General features: G+C 49.3%; 1 protein-coding gene across 1 annotated transcript in view; it reads left to right on the top strand.

Moving 5' to 3' along the window:
* LOC118021985 (ATP-binding cassette sub-family A member 17-like) overlaps positions 1-24,924 on the top strand; it is a 39,284-nt gene that overhangs the window by 5,554 nt on the left and 8,806 nt on the right. Inside the window, 10 exon segments of the mRNA XM_035022466.1 lie at positions 2,447-2,545; positions 10,108-10,261; positions 11,845-12,148; positions 13,984-14,257; positions 14,445-14,649; positions 15,173-15,392; positions 19,886-20,044; positions 21,967-22,200; positions 22,738-22,844; positions 23,665-23,859. Of these exon segments, the coding sequence (XP_034878357.1) occupies positions 2,447-2,545; positions 10,108-10,261; positions 11,845-12,148; positions 13,984-14,257; positions 14,445-14,649; positions 15,173-15,392; positions 19,886-20,044; positions 21,967-22,200; positions 22,738-22,844; positions 23,665-23,859 (1,951 nt within the window).

Consider the following 24,924-nt stretch of genomic DNA (forward strand, 5'->3'; position numbering starts at 1 on the left):
CAGGTCCTTCCCACACTGCCGCCTTCCCGGCATCCCTGTCTCACATGTAGGCTCTCAGCCATGAGCCAGGCTCCTCAACACACAGCAGAAGAGTTAAATTAGCACTTGATTACAAAAAGATACCTAGAAAATCCACAAATATTTGGAAATTCAACACTACACTTCTGAACAGCTTATGGGTCAAAGAGGAATTAGAAATGGTTTTGAATTGGATGGTGATGAAAACACAATGGATCCGAAATGTTTAGATGCTGCTAGAGGAGTGCCCAGAGGGAAACATACAGCTTTGAAACACTCAGGTTAGGAAAGAAGAAAGCCTTAAATCCAATGACCAGCGTTTCCAGCTGAGGGAGGGAGAAAAAGCAGAGAGAAAGTGAAGTACAGAGTACAGAGAAGAAAATAAATAATAAATTTGAAGACAGCAAATGATGGAATAAGAAACAAAAAAAATCGAGAAGACTAAAATAGCCAGACGTTGTTTATTACAAATATTAATAAAAGTGATAAGCCCCTGCCAAAGCCATTAAAGAAAAGAAGAAGAAATATGAGAACCAGCATCAGGAATGAGTGGCCATTGAGCACTCCGAGCACAGAGTTATGACAAAGTGATGAGAAAATACCACAAATAAATTGGACACTGTAGACAAAATAGGCTGATTCCTTAAAAAGCACAACCTACTCAAACTGACACAAAGTGAAAGAGAAGAATCTGAATAACCACGCATCTACTGATGAAATCGAATTTGCAATGACAAATGTTACCGAAAATTCCAGGCCCTATTAGTCATGGAGGAAATAAATCACCCCAATCTTTCAGAAAATAAAGAAGGGAGCAGCACCCCACTCACAGAAACGGCAGCTCGCCTCTGACACCAACATCTGGAACATGGACATAAACACAAAAGTCTTTAGCAAAATAAGAGCCATCAAGTGGTCTTACCTGGGAGTTCCAGGACAGCTGGGCTCCCAGGTCTGGGAGCTTCAGCGGGATTCCTGGAAGGCTGGGCCCAGCCGGAACCATTGATCAGAGCATCTACCAAGTCCTCCAGGGCATGGCGGCTTCACATTGGCTCAGGGCTCCCGGAGAAGCCGCCCAGAACCTGCGGGCTTCCTCTGACCCAACCCCTATCACTTCCGTCCAAATGTGGATCAAAAGGGGAACCAATAATCAAACAGTGGTATATTCCTTTTGTTGAAAACACCTCCACAAGAGACGAGAAGAAACTTAATTTGTGCACCAGTATGGCTGAACCTCAGAAACGTGTTGCCCAGATGAAACTAGATACAAGGAGACCGGGTGATTCCCCTTGCATGAAGATAAAGAACAGGTACAAGGCACCTCTCTGGTGGTAGGAGTCCAGACACTGGTTGTCTGCGGGCAGGAGAGGGATCATCTGAAGGGGGCGGAGAGCACTTTGCAGGGTGGTGGAAAGGTCCACCTCTTGGCTGGGGCGAGAACAAGGCATTTCACTATAGGTAAACCTTGTTGCAAGAGACCAGCCATAGAGGAGCATGATTTCCGTAACGGGAGACTGAAGAGCAAGATACTGAGCACTGTGAAGACCTGACTAGTGAACACACAACACAGGCTGGGGCTCTGCCACCTGTCCTTACATTTAGCCCCCTCAGTGCACGAGGTAGTGTCCGTCACACCGATAAGGAGAGACTGGGAGAGATGAAAGAACTAGCCCAGAGTCACACGACACCTAAATGGCAGAGTCTGGACTCAAACCCAGCCCCCGACAGTGTGCCACCCACGTTCTTACCCACCAAGCCGTACATGGTGCAGTCTCTCTGGTGTGTCCTGAGTGCCAACAGGTTTCTTAAAGGCACGTTGTTGGGCTGGACACCAGGCTGTGAAAGAGCAGAAGCCTGCATGGTAGGAGATTGCGGATTTCTCAGTATCACACAAAAAGCCACGATTCATTCAGCTCAAAAAAAAAATGGAACGCATGCATAAGGAAGGGTTCGAGATTAGCAGGCGGTTAAAAATTAGCTCCTTTCCTCATTTAGCATAACAGTAGGGGGAACAAAAAAGAGCACTCACTGTCTTTAGAGAGAGCAGCTGAGTTTGCCTCGGGGTCTTGCTACAGAAGTTACTTAACCTCTCAGCACGGTCTTCAAAGAGCTGTGGAGACAATTGACTGAGTTCAAGTGTGGAAGAGGGCTTGGAATGGCCCCCGCACTTAGTAAGCACTCCAAAAATAGTATGAAAGAGATGAATTATTTACAAGGTGTGTGTCAGATTTATCGTCACCAAAACGTTTTGGAGTAAATGCTGTGACCCTCGCTGTCCACGTTCAGAGTCCTGAAGCTTGGGAGTGATGAGGCTGAGATCTGAACAAAGACGGTCTTGACTCCCTGCTGTTTGCCCTGTGGAAAGCCAGGGTGACGGCGATGGGGTCACCTTTCCCCTGTGAGGAATAAAACCACTCTTCCCGTGCAGGTTTGCATCTCTATTTACCGAGCTGGAACTGAGGCAGATGGAGCTGGGGATCGCCAGCTTTGGGGCCGCGGTCACCACCATGGAGGAGGTCTTCATTCGGTAAGCAGGGGTGAAACTGCAGACCCCAAGGGTCCTTACAGTTGGAGGGGTGCTGAGGGTCATGCATCTGAGCCCTATCCAGTGCTTGGCTCCTCCTCAGGGCGCCCACACCCTCACAGGACGGCCTGCCAGCCTCTGACCAGGACTTCCAGTAATAGGGATACTGCTCAACAGAGAAAGGGGTGAATACAGTATCACTTTCCAGCAGATACAACAAACCAAACAGGCATTGTATCACCTGGGATGCTGGTGACTGTGAGTAACATGACCCGGGACTCAGCTGGTTTAAACAATGGGGAGGGCTTAACACCTCCAGCTCTGGGGTGGGCTATGTGAGTGTCCAGAAGCAGGGAGGCTGCGATGGGGCGCTCTAGATGAGCCACCCCGAAGGCCAAACAAGGCCAGAGAGTGACGATCCAGTCTGGCAATTCTGTCTGTTACCTGCAACATGCAGGCTGTTTGCAAGTGTTATTAATGATACATTAAAATGCATATTTTATTTCATATTTTCTACTAGTCTATTTGGCTTTTTCTCTCCCTTTTTTGGGTTATTTTTCCTCATTCTATATTTTCCTCCCCATGCTAGTGGGAAATTCTACGTTCCTACTGTATTACATTAGTGGTCGGCTTGGATATTGAGACACACCTATGTAATTTATCAAAGTGCCGAGTGAAGTAATATCTTTACTCTGCTCCTGGAAAAATGCTGAGACCTTGGGACACGCACACATTACACCATCACCAACGTGTATGTTATGTATATTTTAATTCTCTCTTTTTTCAACTCCATAAAACCGTCTTATTGTTGTTTGAGAACTCCAGTGGTCGCTTAAACTCCTGTGCATATACACCTGTCTCTGTGCTCACTCTTCTCCGATAACTGTCCTCCAGCCCACAGGATGTTCTTCACAGCACCCGTTAGTGTTTTTATGCAGGAGCCAAACACATTTGTGTTTTTTTGTTTTGTTTTGGTCTGGAAATGATTTTAGGTCTCTAATTTTTGAAGGATATTGTCACCAGATTGAAAGTTGTTTTCCATCAATGTGCTGAAGATACGACTTCCCTGTCCCCACTCTTGTTTTGCTGAAAGTGAGCTGTAAGTTTACCGCTTGTTCCTTTGAAAGAAATCTGGCCACTCTTTGCTTCGGATGTTATGCACCTTAACCATGGTGTGTTTCGGTTCGGTTTTCTTTTTAATTATGCTGCTTGACGTCTGATGGACTTCCGGCCCCCGACGGAATGCCCTCCATGAGTTCGGCCACCGCGCACTCCTACAGTTTCTGCTGCTCAGTGCTCTCTCACCCTAGGACAGGTGTTAGATCTTCTCGTTCTCTGTGCTGTGTGAGTCTTCTCTTCTTTTTCACCTTTTCCAGCCCTCTGCCTCCCGGAGCCGCATGCTGGATAATATCCTCTGATCTATCATCCAGGTCTCTTCTCTCTTCAGCTGGGTCCTCGGTTCAATGCTGCCACTGAGTTCTCTTTAACAATTACATTTTTATCAAAGTATAAAAGACATACCAAAAGGTGCACAAATATCGGGCCTACAGCTCGGTTTTATTACTGAGTTCTTATCTATTCTGGATACAAGTCCTTTGTCAGGTACATGTTCTGCCCAGCCTGCTGCTTCCCTCTTCCTATTCTGAGAGCCCACCCTTAGGTCACAAAGTCCTTCTCCTACGTTTTCTTCGGGAACTTGACCATTTTAGCTTCTGCATTAGATCTGTGACCCACCTGGTATTAACTTTTGTGTACAGTGTGATAAGAGGCTGAGGTTCATTTTGTTGCACGTGGGTATCCAGTCATGATGAGACTATTTGGGGAAGAGACTTCCTTCTACACTGAATTGTTTGGATGCCTTCACCAAAAATCAACCAACTGTGTATGTCAATTTCTACATCCCCTACTCTGCTCCATGGAACTAGCTGTCTGTCCCACGCCAGTCCCACGCCACCATGATTGCTGGAGGTTTGTGGGACGTCTTGAAGTCAAGGAGTAGATGGTTCCTCCAAGTCTATTTTTTGAAGATTGTTTGGCCTTCATAGATCGTTTGTGTTAACATGTAAATTTAAATATAAGCTCGTCAGTCTCTGTTTTGAAAAAAAGACCTTGCTGGAACACTGGTTCATGGATTACAACAGGTAACCTCACGCGAATGCAAGCTGTTCACAATAGGGAAAATAGGGGGAGCAGGGATAGAATAAATACAAGGGAACTCTGGGGTTTCTGCTCAGTTTTTCTATAAACCTAAAACTGTCTAAACTTATAGTCTGTTTTTTTAACCTGCTGGGAATATGACTGGTACTAAGTTGAGTCTACAGATTAATTTGGGGAGAATGGACATCTTTCCAATATTCATCCTCCCAACCCATAGGTATTACACATAACTTCGTTTTTTTGGGAGGTCGTTTCTATCAGCCGTGTTTTGCAGTTTCCAGAAGTTCTGCATATCTTTTGTGAAACTGACTCCTAAGTACTTCATAGTTTTTGAAGGTAGGGAAATGGATTCCTAAATTTCATTTCCAATCACTTGTTGCAGGTCTAGAAATCATTTTCATATTATTTATATCTAGAGATATTATTTGACTCACTTATTAGTTCAAACAGTTTGGGGTTGATTTCCTTTGTGTATAAACATCACGTCGTGTAAAGACAGTTCTACTTCTTATTTTCCACATCATGTAAAGACAGTTCTACTTCTTATTTTCCAGTCTCTATGCCTTCCACTTGCTTATCTCACTAGTAGGGTCTTGAGCATAATGCCAGCTGGAAGTAGACAGGAGGGATGTCCTCTCCTGGTGAGGGGAATATACAGCGATATAAATTTCTCTCTAAGCTTCGCCTGCCTGCATCTCAGTTTTTTTGGTATATAGTATTTTCATTACCATTCAGTTAGAAAAATGCTTATTTTTCCATGTGGTTTCTGCTCTGACCTGTGGCTTACTTAGAACTGTGTTTCTTAATTTCCAAATTCATGGAGATTTTTTTAAAAACTGTTTTCTTGTTTTATTTTACCTTGTTTGTTTTATTAATGCACTTGATTTCTGACCTAATTCCGCTCTGGTCCTAGAATATACTCTGTATAGCCTCCTTCCTTCAAAATACTTATGTCTGTGGCTCAGCTTACATTCCGATTTTATAAAAGAATGTGCATTCTTCAGTTGCTGGGTGCAGTCTTTTGCTTACAACAAAAGGTCCAGTTTGTTAATTGTGGTGTATAAATCTTCGGTGTCTTTTAAAAAAAAAATTATCGGGGGTGCCTGGGTGGCTCAGTCGGTGAAGCGTCCAACTCTAGGTTTCAGCTCAGGTCATGATCTCGGGGTCATGAGATTGAGCCCCGCGTTGGGCTCCATGCTCAGCATGGAGTCTGCTCGTCCCTCTCCCTCTGCTCTTCACCCCACTCTCCCTCTCTCTCTCTCAAATAAATAAATAAAATCTTAAAAAAAAAAAAAAGAAGTAAGGCGCTAGGTCCAGCTCACAATCAAGGGGAGGAGATTAGCACAAGCAACAAAAGCAAAAACAAGTAGGACTGTATCGAACTAAAATGGTTCTACATAGTGTACACACACCACCCCCCACCATAGAATACTATTCAGCCATTAAAAAGAAGGAAACTCGTACTATTTGCAACAACACAGATGGACCCTGAGGGCATTATGGTCAATGAAATAAATCAGACAGAGAAAAACAAATACTGTATGATCTCACTTACATGTGGAATCTAAAAATCAAACAAACTCCTAGAAGCAGAGAACAGCTGTGTGGTTGCTGGAGGCATAGGGTGGGGGTGGGGCGGGGGAATTAGGTGCAGGGGGTCAAAAGGCACAAACTTCCATATACGGCAAGTAAGTTCTGGGGACGTCACGTACAGCATGGTGACTGCAGTCAACAATACTGTATGGTATATTTGACAGTTTTTAAAAGGGTAAATCTGAAAAGCTCTCACCACAAGGAAAAGCTATTGTAACTATATGAGGTGGTGGATAGTAGCTGAACTTACTCTGGTGATCATTCCCCAGTATATACATATATCTGAAGCTTACACAATGGTATATGCCAATTATATCTCAGTAAAACTGGGAGATTAGGACAGAGTGTGAACACCAGGAGGTAGAGATTTGGGGGGCCAGTTAGACCCCGTCTACTGCATGTGGAACTCTGTACTCTGCAGAAGCCTATCATCTGATGTCTGAAGAAATTGTGGTGTGGTGCTCGCCAACCTCCTGCTGTAGAAAACTCCGCTCCCCCGAAATTCAGTCTTAATAAAAAACACTCTTATTTTTTAAAATAGAAAATAAAATTCTACTAGCAGAAACCAAATGAGCAAGAAAAATGAAAAAAATACAACCTTATGCCATGAAATTTCACAGGGCCAAAGAAAATACTGTGGCGAAGTGCCCCACGATGCCCGACTCTCCCTAGACACCCACCTCAGGTACCAGATGAAGTCCTGACGAGAGGCACCACAAATCCTGGTAACTGTCACTAATATCCCCCAATGTGTAGAAAAGCTAAAGAAAGGACAAGTAGAAAGCCTGGAAAAGTCAAGGAGAAACCGTCGAGAGCAGAAGGAGAGCCTCAGCAAAGGCAGGGGGTCCTCCGGGGCACACGGTCTGTGGGAGCAAGACCCAGGGCGCTCACTCCGGCCTCGCTCCTCTCACCGTAAATATGGCTGACCCGTATAAGCAGCAAGATTCTACAGAATTAACTGTGTGACTCATACGGCTAGGTCACAAAAGATACGGTAGCCCTGTGCTCGCACACGCTCTCTCTCTCTCTCCCTCTCTCTCAGATCGCTCAGTCTGGGAGGAGCCAGCTACCATCTTGTGCGGATACTCAGGCAGCTCTAGGGAGGAATTGGGGCTCCTTCCAGAGGTATGCTGGAGCTGGCTCATACTGGCTCACGAGAGCCAATTATTAAATTATCAAGAATTGTGTGAGCCAGTTAAACACAGCAATTATTAAAAATTAAACTGCATAAGCTTATAAATAAATCATGGCAAAAACAGTGGTACAATTGTGATATCCATTCCAGAGTGTGGATTTTTTCCCACATCACCAAGCAGTTAACTCCATCCTGACACTATCTGGAAGAATAGCATCAGATCCCACAGGTTAAGGGCTCAGGCCCGCAAGACTAACCCCCACCCCCTGACTCTAGACCCCAGTCCCAAGTCCAGGTGGTCACTGTGCTCTTGAGCCACCGGTTGTAAACTGGATGTTCCCACAACTCCCTCTTCGATTCATTTGCTAGAACAGCTCACGGAGCTCAGAGAAACTCTCACAGTTACCAGTTTATTATAAAGGATATGATATCGGATCCAGATGAACATGTACACAGGGAAAGGGTCCCAAGCGTCCATGCACTCTGAGGGTGCCACAGTCCCCATACCTCCACGTGCTCACCAACCTGGAAACCCTCTGAATCCTGCCCATTTGGGTTTTTATGGAGGCTTCATTGCATACACACGGTTGATTGATTAAATCGTTGACCGCAGGTGCTTAAACTCAATCTCTAGCCCCTGTCGCCTCCCAGGAGGCTGGGATGTGGGCCTGAAAGTTCCAACTTTGCCATGAAATGGATGGTTCTCCTGGAAACCAGCCCCCATCCTCAGGTGCTTTCCGAAGTCACCAAAACACACCTTAACCACGGTCACCACTTAGGAAGTTAGAAGTGTTTGAGGAGCTTGGTGCCACGACCGGAATGAAGACCAAATATATATTTCTTATTATAAATCACAGTGTCACAAATGGTAACACACAAGACTTCATCTCCTCCTGATCTGGCCACATCCTACAATTATCAGTGCTCTTGAGGTTACTTACATCAATTTATGTCTGTGTGATGGGTGTGTTGTGTCCATAGTTTGAAATCAACCATGGTGAGACTACACCATAGAACTTGGTACACACTATAAATTAGGGTTTAACTTATCATTTTGTTGATTGTCTAGACTTAGAAAGTCATGGAGAAAATGTGGGGTTTTTTTTAAATGTCCATAATGCAAAGTAAGCTTAAAAGTGTCTCATATCTGGAGCCATTTCATTAAGAAGAGCACAAAAACTTGAAGAAATATCTTTCCAGTATTAAAAAAAAAAAGTAGCATTCAACTCAACAACATCGTTGCTCCCCCCAGGGATGAATGAGTGAAGTTCTGACGTTTACCCTGATCATTAATGTTAATTTTTTTTTTTTTTAAGATTTTATTTATTTATTTGAGACAGAGAGAATGAGACAGAGAGCACATGAGAGGGGGGAGGGTCAGAGGGAGAAGCAGGCTCCCCGCCGAGCAGGGAGCCCGATGCGGGACTCGATCCAGGGACTCCAGGATCATGACCTGAGCCGAAGGCAGTCGCTTAACCAACTGAGCCACCCAGGCGCCCAATGTTAATTTTTTTTTTTTTAAAGATTTTATTTATTTATCTGAGGGAGAGAATGGGAGACAGAGAGCATGAGAGGGGGAGGATCAGAGGAAGAAGCAGACTCCCCGCTGAGCAGGGAGCCCGATGTGGGACTCGATCCCGGGACTCCAGGATCATGACCTGAGCCGAAGGCAGTTGCTTAACCAACTGAGCCACCCAGGCGCCCCGATCATTAATGTTAATTAAAACCAACATTCTTGTCAGAACCACACTCGGAGAGCCAGATAGTAAACCAGCCATGGGAGGGCACCATCTTGGAAAGGGATCCTCCTGCCCCGGTCGCGCCTTCAGACCACCGCAGTGCCCGCCGGCAGCCTCCACACACACCCCGAGAGAGCACCACCCAGCTAAGCCGCTTCTGGATTCCTGACCCACAGAACTGTGGGAGAGAATAAACCCTTACGGTTGTTTCGAGCTGCTAAATCTGGGAGTAATCTGTGCTACAGCCATAGACGCCAACAAACACACCGTCTTGTACCAAACTGTACTAGAGGGAAAATGAGCCATGATTTACTATTTTGTTGTGACAAAATTCCCAGGAGTGGAATAACTGACCCAAAGACTATGAATAAAAATATGTTTCTTGACTTCTTAATAGTTTGTTGCCCGCAATGAAAGCATCTTTTTGCCTCGAGCAGGGGGTTCGGCCCACTTTTTCTTGGAAGGCCAGAAAGCGTGCATTCTAGGCTATGTAGACTCAGGGGCATAATCAAGGAGAGTATGTAGCTGATTAGATAACCATCTAACACATAACCATTTAAAAATGTAAAATCCATTCTGACCTCAGAACCAAACAGAAAACAAGGCCTTGGGCTAGATTTGGCCTAGGCTGTAGTTTACTCAGCCCCGGCCTAGAGGGTCAGCAATGCTGTTATAATTGATGATTTTGCTCATAAGATAGGTATTAAGTGATATTTCATTTTTTGTCTTAATTTGCATATGGCATCTTTCAAGGAAAATAATGGAATCTATTCATGCTAACATTGCCTCCGTTCTTTGGAAAAGCCATTGGCCGGTTAATTGAATATTCAGTTAATTCAGTATTTACTCAGGGCCTGTTTAAGACTCTTTAAATCCAAACAAACTGAAGTGAGTTGTGATTTTTGTGAATTTGCATTTCTCTTTGTTTTGGCCTGGTTTAGGGTTAACAAGTTGTCAGACACCAACACAGATATCCAAGCCCTCAAGATCCCCTCGATGCAGTCCCAACAAAGAGTCCCTAACAGCAGGATTAAACGCATTCACTCCAGGATCTTCTCAATACAGTCGGGCCTGCCAATCCAGCTGAACACTGGGGTGAGCAAGTATTTCAAATGCATGCAAGAGGGCAGATTTGAGTTCAGTTCTTAGAATCACCCTATTCTTCTGCCAAAAAGTGCAGGTCAACCTTTCACAGGGGCTTGAGGAAAAAAAATGTGCAGATTTTCAGCATAAAAGACAGGCCCCACTAGGTTTCAGCAATGCCAGGCTCTCAGCTCTAGCTGAAAGGCAACATCCTAGTGTTTCCTGACCAGGATTAACCCAACAGAGGAAAGTATCAGAAAAGGTCACAGGAAAGGTCAAAGGAAAGGTCTTGGCCCTTCCTCTCACCAAGAAGAAAGAATAAAAGTCTACTGGCCATAAAAGCATGTTTAATCCTCCTTTTTCACCTTTCACTGTGAAAAAGATCACATATTGGATCACCTGAAGTTTAAGATTTTTTTAAACATGCTTATGAAATATATGGATAACCTATCATGTTTTTTTATTGTTAAAAAAAAAATTACTGATGTACATCTTACAAAATGGTCTCGAGTTGGCCATCTACAGGGTATGACTGTCAAACAGTGAGACTGGATTTCATGGGTTAGGGAAGAGATTGAGTCCAGTGTTTCATAATCTCGAATCACATAGGAAAGGAGAAGCTGTCATCCATGGGGCCTCTGAGTTGGAAAGGGTCATCGAGGCCAGCCGCCTGCCCTGTACAGGAGGCTCTTCTCCAGACTCCGGCAAGAGGTTCATGTGGGCTCCGCTTGGCCAAGCTTTGCTTCTGGAGACTTCCCAGGAAGTATTTCTCGGGGTACCACCTCAGACAAGTTGAGAGCAGTGCCTTTTGAGGAATGCTTCGTGGCCTTTGTCACGTCCAATGTGGGAAATTTCGGGGTTGCTTGCTAGAGACTTTCAGGGATTTGTCAGTATCTGGGGCCAGAAATGTAGGAACGCCTGACTCAGACCTGACCACCAAGCCTCTTCCCACAAAGGCTCTAGGTGGGCGAGTCTTGGCCCCTCTCCCTACCTTGGCTCCTGCAGCACTGCCAAGAAGCGGTGTGGGAGCCCCAGGTGCTGACCCCCAGCATCTCCCACCCCGGGCCCACCTACATGTCCTGGTCCTCAGCGCACGTGACCACACCCTTCACGGTTACTGTCCAGGCCATGGGGGACATGTGTGCACGAACCTGCAGGATGCGCCACCAGAAGTGGAGTTTCTAAGTTAAAATCCATATGAATATTAAATTAGATTGTATTCCTCCAGCTAATTTGTTTTCTAAGAAAGTTGTACCAAATTAAAACTCCAGCAGTGGCATTTTCCCCACATCCTCACCAACTTAAAATTTCTGAAAATCTGGTAGGTTAAAAAAAAGAAAATGGCATCATACTTACATTTGGTATCTGTTTAGACTACTCTTCCAGATCTTTCCAATCTGTGGCTTCTTTTTCTGCCATTAAATGTCAATCAAATCACTAGGTAAAAGAATTTTTACTCGCAGCAAATTCTGAGCATCATCAAAATGTTAGGCCCAGTGTGAGAGAGCGCAGTTGGGCGTGGGCTGGGGGCCATGCAGCCCTCTGGTGGCTCCTCTCTGTGGCCATGCTAATGGGGTGCCCCGTTTCTATTGCAGCTCAGCCTTATCTGCCAACAGTTCTATGCCATGTTCCTGAAAAGGGTCACATACTCTTGGCGCAACTGGATGCTGATGCTAACAATACAGGTCCTGGCACCTCTGGCAATCACCATCTTCAGCCTTGCCTTCCTCAACTTGGAAACGCATATGGACGAGGTCCCACTGGAACTGACCCTAAAAACATACGGTCAAACCATTGTCCCATTCTATATTTCTCCCAATTCCAGGCTGGGTCCTCGGCTTTCGGAACATTTTACAAACATGCTTGTGGCTGAGGAGCAGATCCCTCTGGAGACTCTGAGTAAGTCTGAGGCTCCAGGGACAGGGCGTGCTGCGGGCATGCTGCTCCCTGCAGGGCGCCCCATTCTTTGGAGCCATGCAGTGCCCCCTAAAGTCAGACGAACAGCCAGAAGTCTCAGAAAGACGTCTTTAACCCCCCCAGATGACAGGAAAGGGAGGATGCCCAGAAATGAAACCAGGCTGTGTCTTTCTGGGGACTGCAGCATGTCCAAAAATGAAATTGATAAATTATCTGATGTGTTGGGCATGCCCTGGGAGGAGATTTACACATCTACCGAGGGGGTTTGGTGATAGACACAGAGAACATGAAGCAAATGTGAGAAAGAAAGACATGGGGCACCTGGGTAGCTCAGGTCGAGCATCTGACTCTTGATTTTGGATCAGGTCATGATCTCAGGGTCATGAGATTGAGCCCCACGTTAGGCTCTGTGCTGGGTGTAGAGTCTGCTGGAGATTCTCCCTCTCCCTCTGCCCCTCCCCCTGCTCACATGTACACACACTCCGCTCTTTCTCTGTCTCTAAAAAGAAATAAATCTCTAAAAGAAAGAAAGAGAAGGAAGGACATTAACTCTGGCAGGGAGGTTGTACAAAAAAGGAAACACATCATAACACACCACTTGGTTCAGCTGTGAACTGATTTAACCAACCTTACGATGTGCTCCAGAGGAGGGCTGAGGAAGGGAGCCCGTAGGGGTTGCGGGTAAGAGAAGAAAGTCCTTGCTTCCATAACAGGACATCAATAGGTAAATGTGCAATTTAGCAGTCTGGAGAAATGCCAGCTGACCAGTGTGAGAGAGGGTGCCCCCGGGGAGCAGGCATAGGGGATGGCAGAGGGCAGGCCTGGGCATGGCCATTTGTCATTGCAAGTCTTGCATAATTACCCAGTTTTAAAAGTTATACTGCATGAGTTATTTGGATGAGAAATAAAATTGATTTCACTTTTTTAAATAAAGTAAAGAGATCAAATGCAGAACATGGTGTGGCAAACAGGGAGAAGGAGAAACCTCACCTCCTCTGCAAGCGAGGGCCTGCTGAGTGTCCCGCCAGCAGGGTGGTTACCATTGTTGCTGGGATGGGCAGTCCCTTCTAGCGCTGAAGACTGCCAAGTTCCAGGGAGTTCTAGGTGGGTCCCGTGTTTATGTGGCGCTGTGTGCTGAGAGCACAGTGAAGAATGGTGTCGCTCCCAGCCCGTTGTGAGCCCCTCGCCCAGAGGTCAGAGGGGAAGTGAAGACAGTTGCAGGGACGATGGCAGCGCTGCAGGATCGCAGGGCGTAGCTTGGCCTTGGAGGGGGGCCGAGTAGCTGCAGGGTCAGAGCCTGAGCTATGAGCCTGAGCTGACCGGCAGAAGGGGAAGAGAACTGGAGAACATTCCAGAGCACGAGGACAGTGTTTGTAAGCACTGGGAACAGTGGGTCCTCAGGCGCGGCAAGAACCTGGTTTTGCGAGCTGGGTTTGGATGGTGACTGAGTGCTACAGACCACATGGGCAGTGAGGGCCACCAGTGGTGGTTCGGTAAGGTGCCGTGCGGCCACGCATGGCCTTCCACGCACACGGGAGGGGCCTGGCAAAGGTGCTGGGGCCAGGGCCCTGGGGAGGGCAGGGCATAGACAGCTGGAAAGATGACTAGACTTTTCTCCTTTTTTCCCCCACTGCTTCGGTCAACAAAAGGGAGGTTTTAGAGCAGCCTCGGAGCTATGGGGCCCAGGCAGGAGGCGGCCCTGCAGGGACAGGGGTCACTGGAAGTGAGGGTGCAGCCACGTCTGGAGGAGCCCCCTTTCCAATGGGGCTGGGGTCCGGGGACGAGGCGTGCAGCTCTGGGACACTGCTCTCCCGCAGGCTCGGTGGAGGACCTCCTCCTACAAAAGGCAGAGCAGGAGCCCGAGGGCTTTGATTACAAATACGTCCTGGCGGCTTCCTTTGAAGACTTGGGGAACCACACCACAGTGACTGCACTCTTCAACAACCAGGCATACCACTCCCCCGCCGTGGCACTGGCGCTCATGGACAACTTTCTCTTCAAGCTGCTCTCTGGGGCCAGAGCCTCCATCACAGTGGTCAACCACCCTCAACCCCAGTCGGCCCTGGAGGCCTCGGAGGGTATCTTGCATCAGTATGTGCGACTGCACTCCCCCCAATAAAGCCTCCCCGTCCACATCCACAGCATGGCCCCTCGACCACCTGTCGCTTCTTGTTTGCTTCTTCTTGTAACGACAGATTGTCCCTGTGGAGGATGGCTTCTGTGAGCAGCTCTGCTTAAACCGCCTCCTCTCTCTCTCTCTCTCCATGTCCTGTCACAGGGGCCTGAAAGCACACTTTCTCATTATCAACTTGCTTTTCGGAATGGCTTTCCTGTCCAGCTCCTTTTCCATCTTGACAGTCAAGGAGCGATCCACGAAGGCCAAGCACGTCCAGTTTGCCAGCGGTGTTTACGTGGCTACTTTCTGGCTCTCCGCACTGCTGTGGGACCTCGTCACCTCCCTCGTCCCCAGTCTGCTGCTGCTGGTGACGGCTGCGCGGTGCATGGGGGGCTTGCTGTGGGGACCCCGCGAAGGACCAGAAGCTTGGGCCGGCCGCTTACCCAGGACATGACTCCGTCATTGACTCTGGGTAAAAGGTCCAGCACCATTGGGAGCAGAGGGGCCTGCCCTGGGGTCTGCAATCTGTGGCGTGCCTATGACTGCTGCCACAGGCTAATAAGAGGCTGTGAGCTGGGGATGTGTGCTCACAGACCGGAAATAGCTCAGCAGGGCCCCGAGGGGCCAACTATTGGATCATGACACTCTGTGTGGGACGGGTCACGTCCCCCTTTGCTCGGCCTGTGTTCTGTAACCGTCGCCAAGCCCCTGACCTTACGGTGCTGACTTGCAGGGGCAGAGCCTGCTGTCTGCACGGTCAGAGATGAGGAAGTGCAGGGGAGCACCTGTACAGCAAACTTATTCTTAAAGTTGGGATCATCGCATCCTTTCTCTAATCCTTAGCATCAACTCTTAGTGACTCTTCCAAATTCTCCGCCCTTTTTCCCAAGGTGGTGTTTCTGTACCACAAGGAAGAAGCTTTTACGCATGAGGACAACGTCCCAGCCTTTATCTTGGCGCTCATGCTCTACAGCTGGGCTACCATCCCCTTCATCTACCTGACCAGCTTCTGCTTTCACTACGAAGGCAGTGCTTTTGTCAAGCTCATCATCATACTCACCTTCTTGAGCATCGGCCCCCTCATTCTCATCTTAGTCACAAGCGAAAAAGGTGAGGACCGTCCTATCTACACATATCTTTCATTCTTCCGCTCACAGCCATGGAAGGCGTACCCCTGAAAGTTAGGCTGTTCTCAGCAGCTGTCTCCTGAAGAGTCCCAAACCGTGTCCCAAACATACATCTCCAGGAGAGCGGAGAGACGTGGTGGTTATGATCATCCAGTGGGTTATGCTCAGCAACAGACAGGGAACAAAGCGCTTAGCACACACACATGCACAGCCGCGTGGATGGACATCTGACCCTGCCGATAGGACAAATCCTGGTGACAGGAGAGCAGTGGCCTCTGAGTTTGGGGGAGAGGGGCTGACTACACAGAGACCCCAGGGAACCTCCTGGAGATACTCTGCATCTCGAGCGAGGTGTTGGTTACATGTGTATAAACGTTTGTCAAAATTCATCAAATGGTCCACTTACGATCGTGCATTTCATTGAAATAAATTATTCCTCCGTTTTTAAAAAAAGTAGTAAGTCAATCAATAAGCCAAGGTTGGGAGAGGGCTATTTGGTGAGTGTGCAGTTAGGGTCGGAGCACCTGGGCAGCGAGCCGTCATTCATACTGTGCGTGTTCACATTGACATCATCATGTCTGGGCTGCATCTCTCTGCATCGGGTTGGATACACACACTCATTTCTACCTCTGTGATTCTCTTCTCTATTTACTTGGATGCCGACCACCTCCTTTAAATTGGCATTTGGGTTTTTGTTGTTGTCTCTACCTAAGAATATGTGAATAGCTCCCTGTCTTCGTCTTAGGAGCTATTCTGTCTCCTAGAGGACTGGCCATGCGTGTATTCTTAGCCGTCTTGATTGAGCATGTTTTACTGGTCTAACAGTCTGCATTCTTCCTAGTTCTCATGCTTACCAACTATGGAATTTTGGAGATGGAACTGTTTTCATCTGAGCAGATCAGAAAAGCAACAGCGTTTTGATTTTATGATTGGAACAGAACAAAAAGCATGCTGCAGACAGAGGAAAGGGGTTAGCAAAGGCATGTCCTAAGGGAACCCTAACTCCGCAGTCCTCAACTGCACTGTGCATCCCAGATTCATGGGTCAGCATGTCAAGACACACCCCAGGTGATCCCAATGTGGACGGGCCAGGGAATCACTCTGAGCAATGCTGCCCTTGTCTCCAGAAAGAACCTGAGGATTCCTCCCTTTCCTCTCTCCTCTGCCACCCAACCCCACCCCAGACAGACAAGCACCCACAAGTCCAAGGACACTGAAGGGCCCTGATGGGGACAGAGCTCTCTCAGAGAGAATGACCAAGCCAGGGAGCATGGATCTCTGGGCCTTCTCTCTGGATCCCTCGACCTTTCTGGGATCCATTTCTTCTTAGATTACTTCATGCCCTTTCTTCTCTCCCCTCCTATACAGCAACAACAAGGACCAAGACCCTTCTCCCGCTTTGTAGGAGGCCCCCTCCCACTTAAAAGTCATGGGGGAAGGAGGCTGGAACAAGGCACAAAGCTTTGGTCTGGGGGAAGGCATGCTGGTTCCTGTGTGCACCCCATCCCCACCTCCTGAGGAAGGACACCGTTAGGACACTTTGGCCTCTATACACTCGCCCCGAGGGCCTCATTCGGATGCTGTTGTCATGGCAGCACAGTCAAGAATATAAAGCTAAATCTGAGCTCTCCTTTCTCTGAGATGCCACTAAAATAATAAAAAAGGAAATAAAGGTGTATGAATTCATGATGAAGAAGCATCCAAGGTGCATTTGGAGGGGGAAATGGCTGAGCAAGAACCTAAATGAGCACCACAGAATCCTGGAGAGGCTTGGGAGCCAGAAGCTGGGGAGTGAAGGTGGGGCTGATAACAGTGTGTGTCTGTCTCTGCCCTCACGTCCCCTGCAGGAAGCAGAGAACACCCTCCTCTGGATGAATTGAACTTGCTCCCACACAAGACCTACACATTCTGCCTGGTCCCCTGCCCGAGATGTCGCCCTCTCCCGTGCACAGAGCCAGCAATCGCCTCCCGGCGCCTCTTCTGCTTCTGTGGATAGTCAGGCAGGGTCAGCGAACACTTAAGGACAGACAGCAACCACAGAAGAGACAGAGAGTAAAGCAGACCACCAAAAAGGAAACATGGGGAAATGCAGGACACAAAACAACCATTTCGGAAAAGACGGCATCTATTAAACAGTAGAATTTTACAAGGAAAAAGAACCCCAACTCTGAGAGCAAGAAAGAGCAGACTGCCAGCACAAAACACTTAGCAGAAGGGGTGGGAGATGAAGCCGGTCAACCTCTCGGAAAGTAGAGCAGAAAGACAGGAGGACCAGGGAAGGTGGGGGCGGGCAGGTGCCAGGAGAGGGTCCAGGCGCTGCAGCCCCAGCCCCCGAGAAGGGCTCCACAAACAAAGTTTGAGGAAGTCACCAACAAGAAGATCTCCCGGCGTCGCAAACAAACCAAGCTCAAGGCTGAAGGGATCCGTGAGACTTCTGAAGCTGAGGGGAGAAGGGTCCAGACCTTAAAGCCAGATGCTTCCTGGGGGACAAATTCTGGGGCCGTTCAACTGTCCAGCGAGCGGAAGCACGGAATGAAGGCAACTTCAGCCACGCCAAGGGAAACGCGACCCTCCGTCTCTCTTTCTCGGGAAGTCAGTGGAGACACGTGGGCCAGCAAAGTGAAGGGGCAAAGCAACAAAGAAGGCACGGGACCCAGAGGGGAGCAGGTCCAACCCCGGGTGCGGCGGACAACAGCCACCTTCCGGTGGAGGGCGAGACTCAGAAGGTTTGTGACCTCACCCCGGCCTTTGAGCAGCTTTGGGGTAGGATCCAGAGAGAAAGAAGGAAGGAAGATAATCGGGAGCCATGAATATCGGCCTCTTCAATTAGATGTGTCACTCATGGACACCTTCTTTGATTCTGGTTACGGTGAGCTGGGGGGAAGGGGGCGGCCCCTCTCAGATTCTAAGCACTTCCCACTTAGGGCCCAGAGACACCATCCGGCTGACTGTTGGTTCCTAGGCCAGGCTCAGGAACATTGTCTGTTTGTGGTTAAGCCTTTCTCTGGACCCACGCAGAAGCGGCAAGGCTGGTGTCCTGGCGCTTACCCCCTGCCCCCTCCACCTCAGTCTCCAGATGAGATTTCCAAGTCTAGAGTTCTAAATAGAGCAAATTAGGAGGGCATGGCTGGCTGTGCTTCCGTCCCAGTCCTATCTGCCACCTTCCCAGCCGTCCTGCTGAGTTATAGTCTCAGGCACAGCTCAAGGCCTGGTCACCAGGGCCATGGCCCTCATGCCTTCTGGCTTGGCTCACACCTCATGCATGCGGTCCCAAACTGTGCCTCATGCCCCTCAGCTGGGCCATGACTCTGCGGCCATTTCTGCATCCTGCCCCAGGACATGTTGGTTGGGAGACCTCATATCCCAAGTTCAACTCCATGAGGAGTGGCCCCACTGGTGAGAATTTCACAGGTTGGTACCCAAAAGCTGTAGTGCTCTAAATCCAGGTCCTGAGAGTAGAGTTCCTTTCATGTAATTGGTTCAGCCTCTCCCCACAGGATCTGTAAGTCACGTGTCCACGGGCTCCCTCCCCTGAATCACCCATGGGCATGGAGCTGGTTGTGTGAGTTGTCACAAAGTCTACAATTAGAGCTCCCGTCCCCATCCCTCAGTTTCTCCTTCCTGCCGGTGAGGACGCGCTGGGGCATGGAGGGACAGCAGACAACAGCTGGGGCAGCGGGGGAGGGCTCAGGGACACAGTCCCATTTCTGGCCCGTGCCCCATGCAGCGCACTACGAATTCATCCTCTTATGAGCAGCTGATCAGTAGAATATTTCTTTTGCAGAGCATTTGTGTTTATTTGTTCTAAATAAAAATTTTAAAAATATTTTAAATATACATGCTTCAATTTCTTGCCAAACAACCCCGTTTGGTGTTTCTTCACTTTGTAATATAACATGAATCTAAAAATTGGCTTCTCTTAACCTCTAAGAGGCCCCAGTTTCTGTATATTTAGTTCATAACCAGCCAATTTACTGACCTTGCTTTTGTGTCTCACAGTACTTTGGCTGATTCTCGTGGCCTTTCCAGGTCTGTGGCGGCGGAGAGCATCTACAAATGATGGGTTTGTCCCCACAAACGATCTAGACAGGGATTGTGTCCTCCTTAGCTCCCATACGAGGACGCTCAGACACCCCCACAGCTGGCCCACCAGACCCTGCTGTCTGGCCCAGCTCCCTGGTAAACCTCATCCCCCTCCCGCCTCTCAGCTTGCCCCTTCCACAGACGAATCCCATGTGGCAGCCATGCTCTTGCTGGTTTTTCCCAAACACAGCTCTTCGGGATTCATCTGCACAAGCCATTGGAATAGAAGTGAAATGGCAAGCTCGGGAAGCATGGCCCAAAGGAAAGTGTGTACGGCATGGAGGTTGAATGACTGCCGAGGTCTTTGGGCTGGGGCCCAGGAGAGTGACGTGTGCCACAGGCTGTGCCCTTTTCTGACTGCAAGTGAGTCAGTACTTTCTATCCCCTTTGCAGAGATGGGCTACACAATGGTGTCGGACTCCTTGGACCGCACGTTCCTACTGCTGCCAGGTCACTGCCTGGGAAAGGCCCTCTTCAACTTATACTACAGCTACAGAATGCAGAAGTTGTGCAAAACCAGGAACCTGGACTACTGGGAGTGTAGTCAAATTTGTGAGTACTACACGTGGAAATTTTCCCTTTGACAGGATACAACTCAGTGGGTTTGGGTATGTTCACAAGGTTGTACGAGCATCACCACGATCCAATTCCAGAACATTTCCATCACCCCAAAAAGAAGCATGGTCCATTCACAGTCTTTCCCCCGTTGCCTCTCCCCCAGCCCCTGGCAACCACTAAGCCTGCTCTCTCCATCTGTGGACTTGCCTGTTCTGGTCCTTCGTGTCCGCCTTCTCTCGTTCAGCATCGTGTTTTCAAGGATCATCCACGTTGGAGCGGGTGTCATGGCTGAATCATATTCCATCGTCTGGATGGACCACAATTTGTTCATCGGGTAATGGTCGTGCAAGATGTTCCCACCTGTTGGTAGTTATGAATAATGCCGCTGTGAGATTCATGTACAAGTTCTTGTGTGAACGTATTTTCAGTTCTCTCAACTACATACCTAGCAATGAATTTGTGTTTAGCTTTTCGAGGAACCACCAGACTGTTTTCCACAGCGGCTGCACCATTTTACATTTTGCCTGCGATGTATGAGGGTTCCAATTTGTCCACATTCTCTCCAACACCTTTAAAAAAATTTTTTTTTGAGAGAAAGAGATAGAGCAAGCAGGGGGAGGGTCAGAGGGAGAGAACCTCAAGCAGACGCCCCGCCGAGCGTGGAGCCCAACACGGAGCTCCATCCCACGACCCCGAGATCACGACCTAAGCCAAAACCCAAAGTCGGACGCTCAACCGCCTGAGCCACCCAGGCGCCCCTAGATTATTCATTTTTTTAAGTTGTGGTAAAATGTATATGAAGTTTACCATTTTAACCATTTTTGAGTATACTAATCAGTCGCATTAAGCACAATCACACTGTTGAACCACCATCTCCAGAACCATTTTCATCTTGCAAAACCAAAATGGTCCCCGTGAGAGCCCAACTCCCCATCCCCCAGCACCACCACCTCCCACGCGGTGTCTGTGAATTCTGCTCCTCTAGGGACCTCACACGAAACCACCTAAGTCCTTTCTTGTTTCCTTTTGTGGACATTCTGGAGCTACTTTCTTTGTGGTTACCATAGGGATTACATTAACATCCTGAAGTAACCACATTCTAATTGGAATTTATATCAGCCTGACTTCGGTAACATAGAAACTGCTCCCAGGTGGGTCCCCACTCCCCTTCAATGATCGCATATTGTGTATCCAGAAACATAGACCAATAATTGCTTTTCTGCATTAGTTTCTTCAGTCATGGAGAAAACCACAAGTGGAGTTGCAAACCCACCTTTTAACAATACTAGCTTTTATAATCGTCCATGAATTTACCTTTGCCAGAGACCTTTATTATTCTGATCTGTATGTCCTCGGACAGTCCGTTATAGATTAAATGAAACTGGCGAATTGGAAAAAATGTGTAGTGTCATTCCGTTTATATCATAAAAGCTCGTGTCTAGAAAGGGTAGAAAGGTTACACACAAACACTAACAATAGCTTGGGGGAGTGGAGCAGTCCCTCTCACATGTCCCTTTTTCCTGATGAGTGTGTATTTATGGTATAATTTTCAAATACATGTATTTAAAGGGAAAATGTGAAAGCAGATAAGATTACAGAGAGGGGACTAGAGGCTCCCAGGTGTTTCGACAGGACTGGTCAGCTGAAGCTGCAGGTGACTGACAAATGATCAAAGAACCAAACATGTAAATATCTTTCAAACCACTGTCATAGGACAGGGTGAGGTCCTTGACCTCAACACATTAGTTGTACAACGTGGGTCTTAGCAAGAGAAACAAAATACTGTTCGTGTTTACCACCCGCTGGGACGTGGGAACAGCACTGATGACGCTCACGTGTGCTTTCAACCGCATTTGCTACAGGAAGAAAGACTGGAAAGCCAGCCGGAGTTTGGTAACACATTTCTTCCCTGTTAGCAGAGGGATACACCGTCCAGGAGAGCGTCTACGCCTGGGAGTCTCTCGGGACGGGGAAGTATCTGACGGCCCTGGTCATCTCGGGGTTTGTGTACCTCATCCTGCTATTCCTCGTTGAAACCAATGTCTTGTGGGAGCTGAAAGCCAGGTTTTCTGACTTCAACAGGAAGTGACAAGTGGTGAGTGGGGTCAGCGTGTAACTCTGGAAGCCCGGGTCAATAGGCTGGCTCCACAGTCCGTGGTCGGGAGTGGCCTTGACTGTCAGCATCTGAGGGAGCCTGGAGACCCTCTCATCCACTCCCAGGGCAGAGGGGTGACAGCCCATGCCGGGGGAGGGGATGGGGGGGTGGGGGGAGATCTGGAGGGACAGGGACGCAGAGGACTGGCCTGGCTCCTGTGACCCTGGTCAGCTGAGTAGGAACAAGACCCTGGATTTCCTAAGACCACTCACCTTTCTGGAACACCTCCCCCCCCCCCCCCCCCCTCAGCCAGGAGGAGCCCTGAAGGAGAAGGGTCTGTTCTGTCAGCTCTTCGGAAGATTCGTTTGTTTTGCCTTGAATAGCCCCAGGCTTCAGGTCTTTTAATTTTCCTCAAAAGCCAATACCAAGTGACATTTCCAGGTCCGCGGGACCCTGGTTGCCCCTAAGAAAGAGGTGGTGGTGTATGCGTGAGCCCCGCGCGCCCTCGGCCTCCTCCCCCTGCCCTCGCACCAGCAGGGACTCCCACCTCCCACCCTTGCCTCTGGAAAGCAGGTGTCAATGCACGGCGTAGCGTCCGTGCCCGTAGACCAAGATGTGGTGCAGGACGCAAAGGTGGTGGAGACTAACTTGGAAAAGCTGCGTGAGGAGAACCCACTGGTTCTTAGAGAAGTGTCAAAGGTGAAGTGAGACGTGCCTGAAAAAGCAAAGACCACCTTCCAGTGTCCCTTTCGTAAGGAAGCAGCCGCCAGGGGGCTCCCGGCGCTGCCTGCTGGCTCTCCGGGCCCCACTCGACTGGGTTGAGCTGCCGTGGAGACGCACAGGCAGGGAGCTTTCCTCTGTGAACGAATCACACCCAAGGCTGTTTGCCCTCAAAGTACCTGAGGGCAGGAGTTAGGGCCTGAACCCTCTGGCACCTCTCCGGGGGTCCCGTGTAAGGCAGAAGGGCCAGAGCCATGAACCCCAAGAGGCAGGAAGCCTTGGGGTTGGACACGACTGGCTGACCTCCAGGATCTAGAAGGCAATTTTCCAGGGAGTTCCTGGTTGGGGGTGGGGGGAGGCTCTGACAGCTCAAACCAAGCCTGGTTAGCCGGCTGCAGAGCTCCAGCCAGAATTTTATGGAGAGACCCTTCAAACATCCAGGACCTCTATAACATTTTCCCCCAGTGTATAAGTTCTTATTCTTTGTTTCCCTAGAGTCACTGGTGGCTTAAACAAACCTACCAACAGACAACTCAGGCAACATCAAGGGGGTTTGTTTGCTTGGAGAACTGAAGGGAAGAGGCTAATCCTGGAGAACGAGGCTCTCCGTTGCAGGGACAGAAGGAGGAGAGCAAATCCCCCTAACCCTGCTGGGAGGGAAAGGAAGCCTGGCCCCTCCTAGCCCCTGGGCCTGATGGCAGCCGGCACCTAACCCAGGATGGTGTGACAGATGCAGGGCGGCTCTGGGCTGCCGGCCCTCGGCCTCCTCACAGCGTGCCTTCTTTCTTGGGCATCTCAGGTCTATGTGGAGAAGGTGCCCCTGCTGGCTGTGAACAAGATCTCCTTCACTGTTCAAGCAGGGGAGTGCTTCGGCCTTCTTGGCATCAACGGAGCCGGGAAAACGTCCATCTTCAAAATGCTGACTGGGGAAGAGCCCATCACCTCTGGGGATGCCTTTGTCAGGGGCCTCAGCATCCGCTCTCACCTGAGGGAGGTAGGGTGTGACCCGGGATGAGGGGGCAGCACTTGGGAAGGGGTAGCTATTGGGAGGAGGGGATGCGGAAACGCATTTGCCGGTGTGATGCAGGCCTGGGGTGCGCTTGGTCTTTGGAAACCCCGCCTATCAGGTTTATACATGACTCCCAGCCCCACGGCCCTACCTTAGACCTCTTCTCTGAACTCCCCACCCATGATCTTTCGTGTCCAGTGCTCACAGCCCTGGACGTCCCTCCCACACCCTCCCAGGTCCTAGGTCCAGTCTCCTGGCCATTCCCACTGTGCTCACGCCGAGGTTCCTAGGGACACCCGGCTTGCCTTCCTTGCCCTCGGCAGGGCATCTCATAACACAGACCCACCTCCTGTGAGCTGCGGCCTTCCCCTCTCCTCCGGCTCTTCCCACCCTGACCCTTCTATCCCAGACGCCCGCGGAGGGTGTTCTTCGCCTGCCCGCTAGGCCGTGGCGCTCATCAGGGCTGCAACACCAGCCTTCTGTCTCTCTTGCTCTACAGGGGCCGCACCCGCCTGAGCTCAGTGGTTACTCTGTCCCCGTCTTCTGCTCGCTGAGGGCACCTGTGCAGCCTCGTCTGCAGCCCGGCCCCAGTCCCGTGTGTGTGTGTTGCACGTGCGTGTGTGTCCTGTGTGTGTATGCGCGCGCACGTGCCTCCTAGACAGCCTTGCTCAGACGTCTCCCTGTTGACACCCGAGCTTCTCACGAGCTCCTCAAACCCGACCCTTTTCACAGGGTCTCCACCTCAGCTACCGGCACCAATTCGATGAACGCCCGGTAGACGCCAACGCTTGTGCCGGCCCAGTGGCCCTCGACAGCACGGAGCTCTGACGCGGTGCAGGTGAGAGCAACAGGGCAGTGGTGTGGTGTCAGCACCTGGTGGAGCAAGTGAAAGGCTCAGGGAGAGACCAAACCACAGGGCATAATGGAGGGTATACTCTTCACAGCACAAGCCATCTAGTCGCCAAAAGTTTATCAAACCAGCTTCAGTGTCCATGACGGAGATCGCATTCAGAGAGAAAGCAGAAGAACCCACGCAAGCCTGTTCCGGAA

Source organism: Mirounga leonina, unplaced genomic scaffold (assembly GCF_011800145.1).
Source record: "Mirounga leonina isolate KUSES-001 unplaced genomic scaffold, KU_Mleo_1.0 Mir_175, whole genome shotgun sequence".
In the NCBI taxonomy this organism is placed as follows: Eukaryota; Metazoa; Chordata; class Mammalia; order Carnivora; family Phocidae; genus Mirounga; species Mirounga leonina.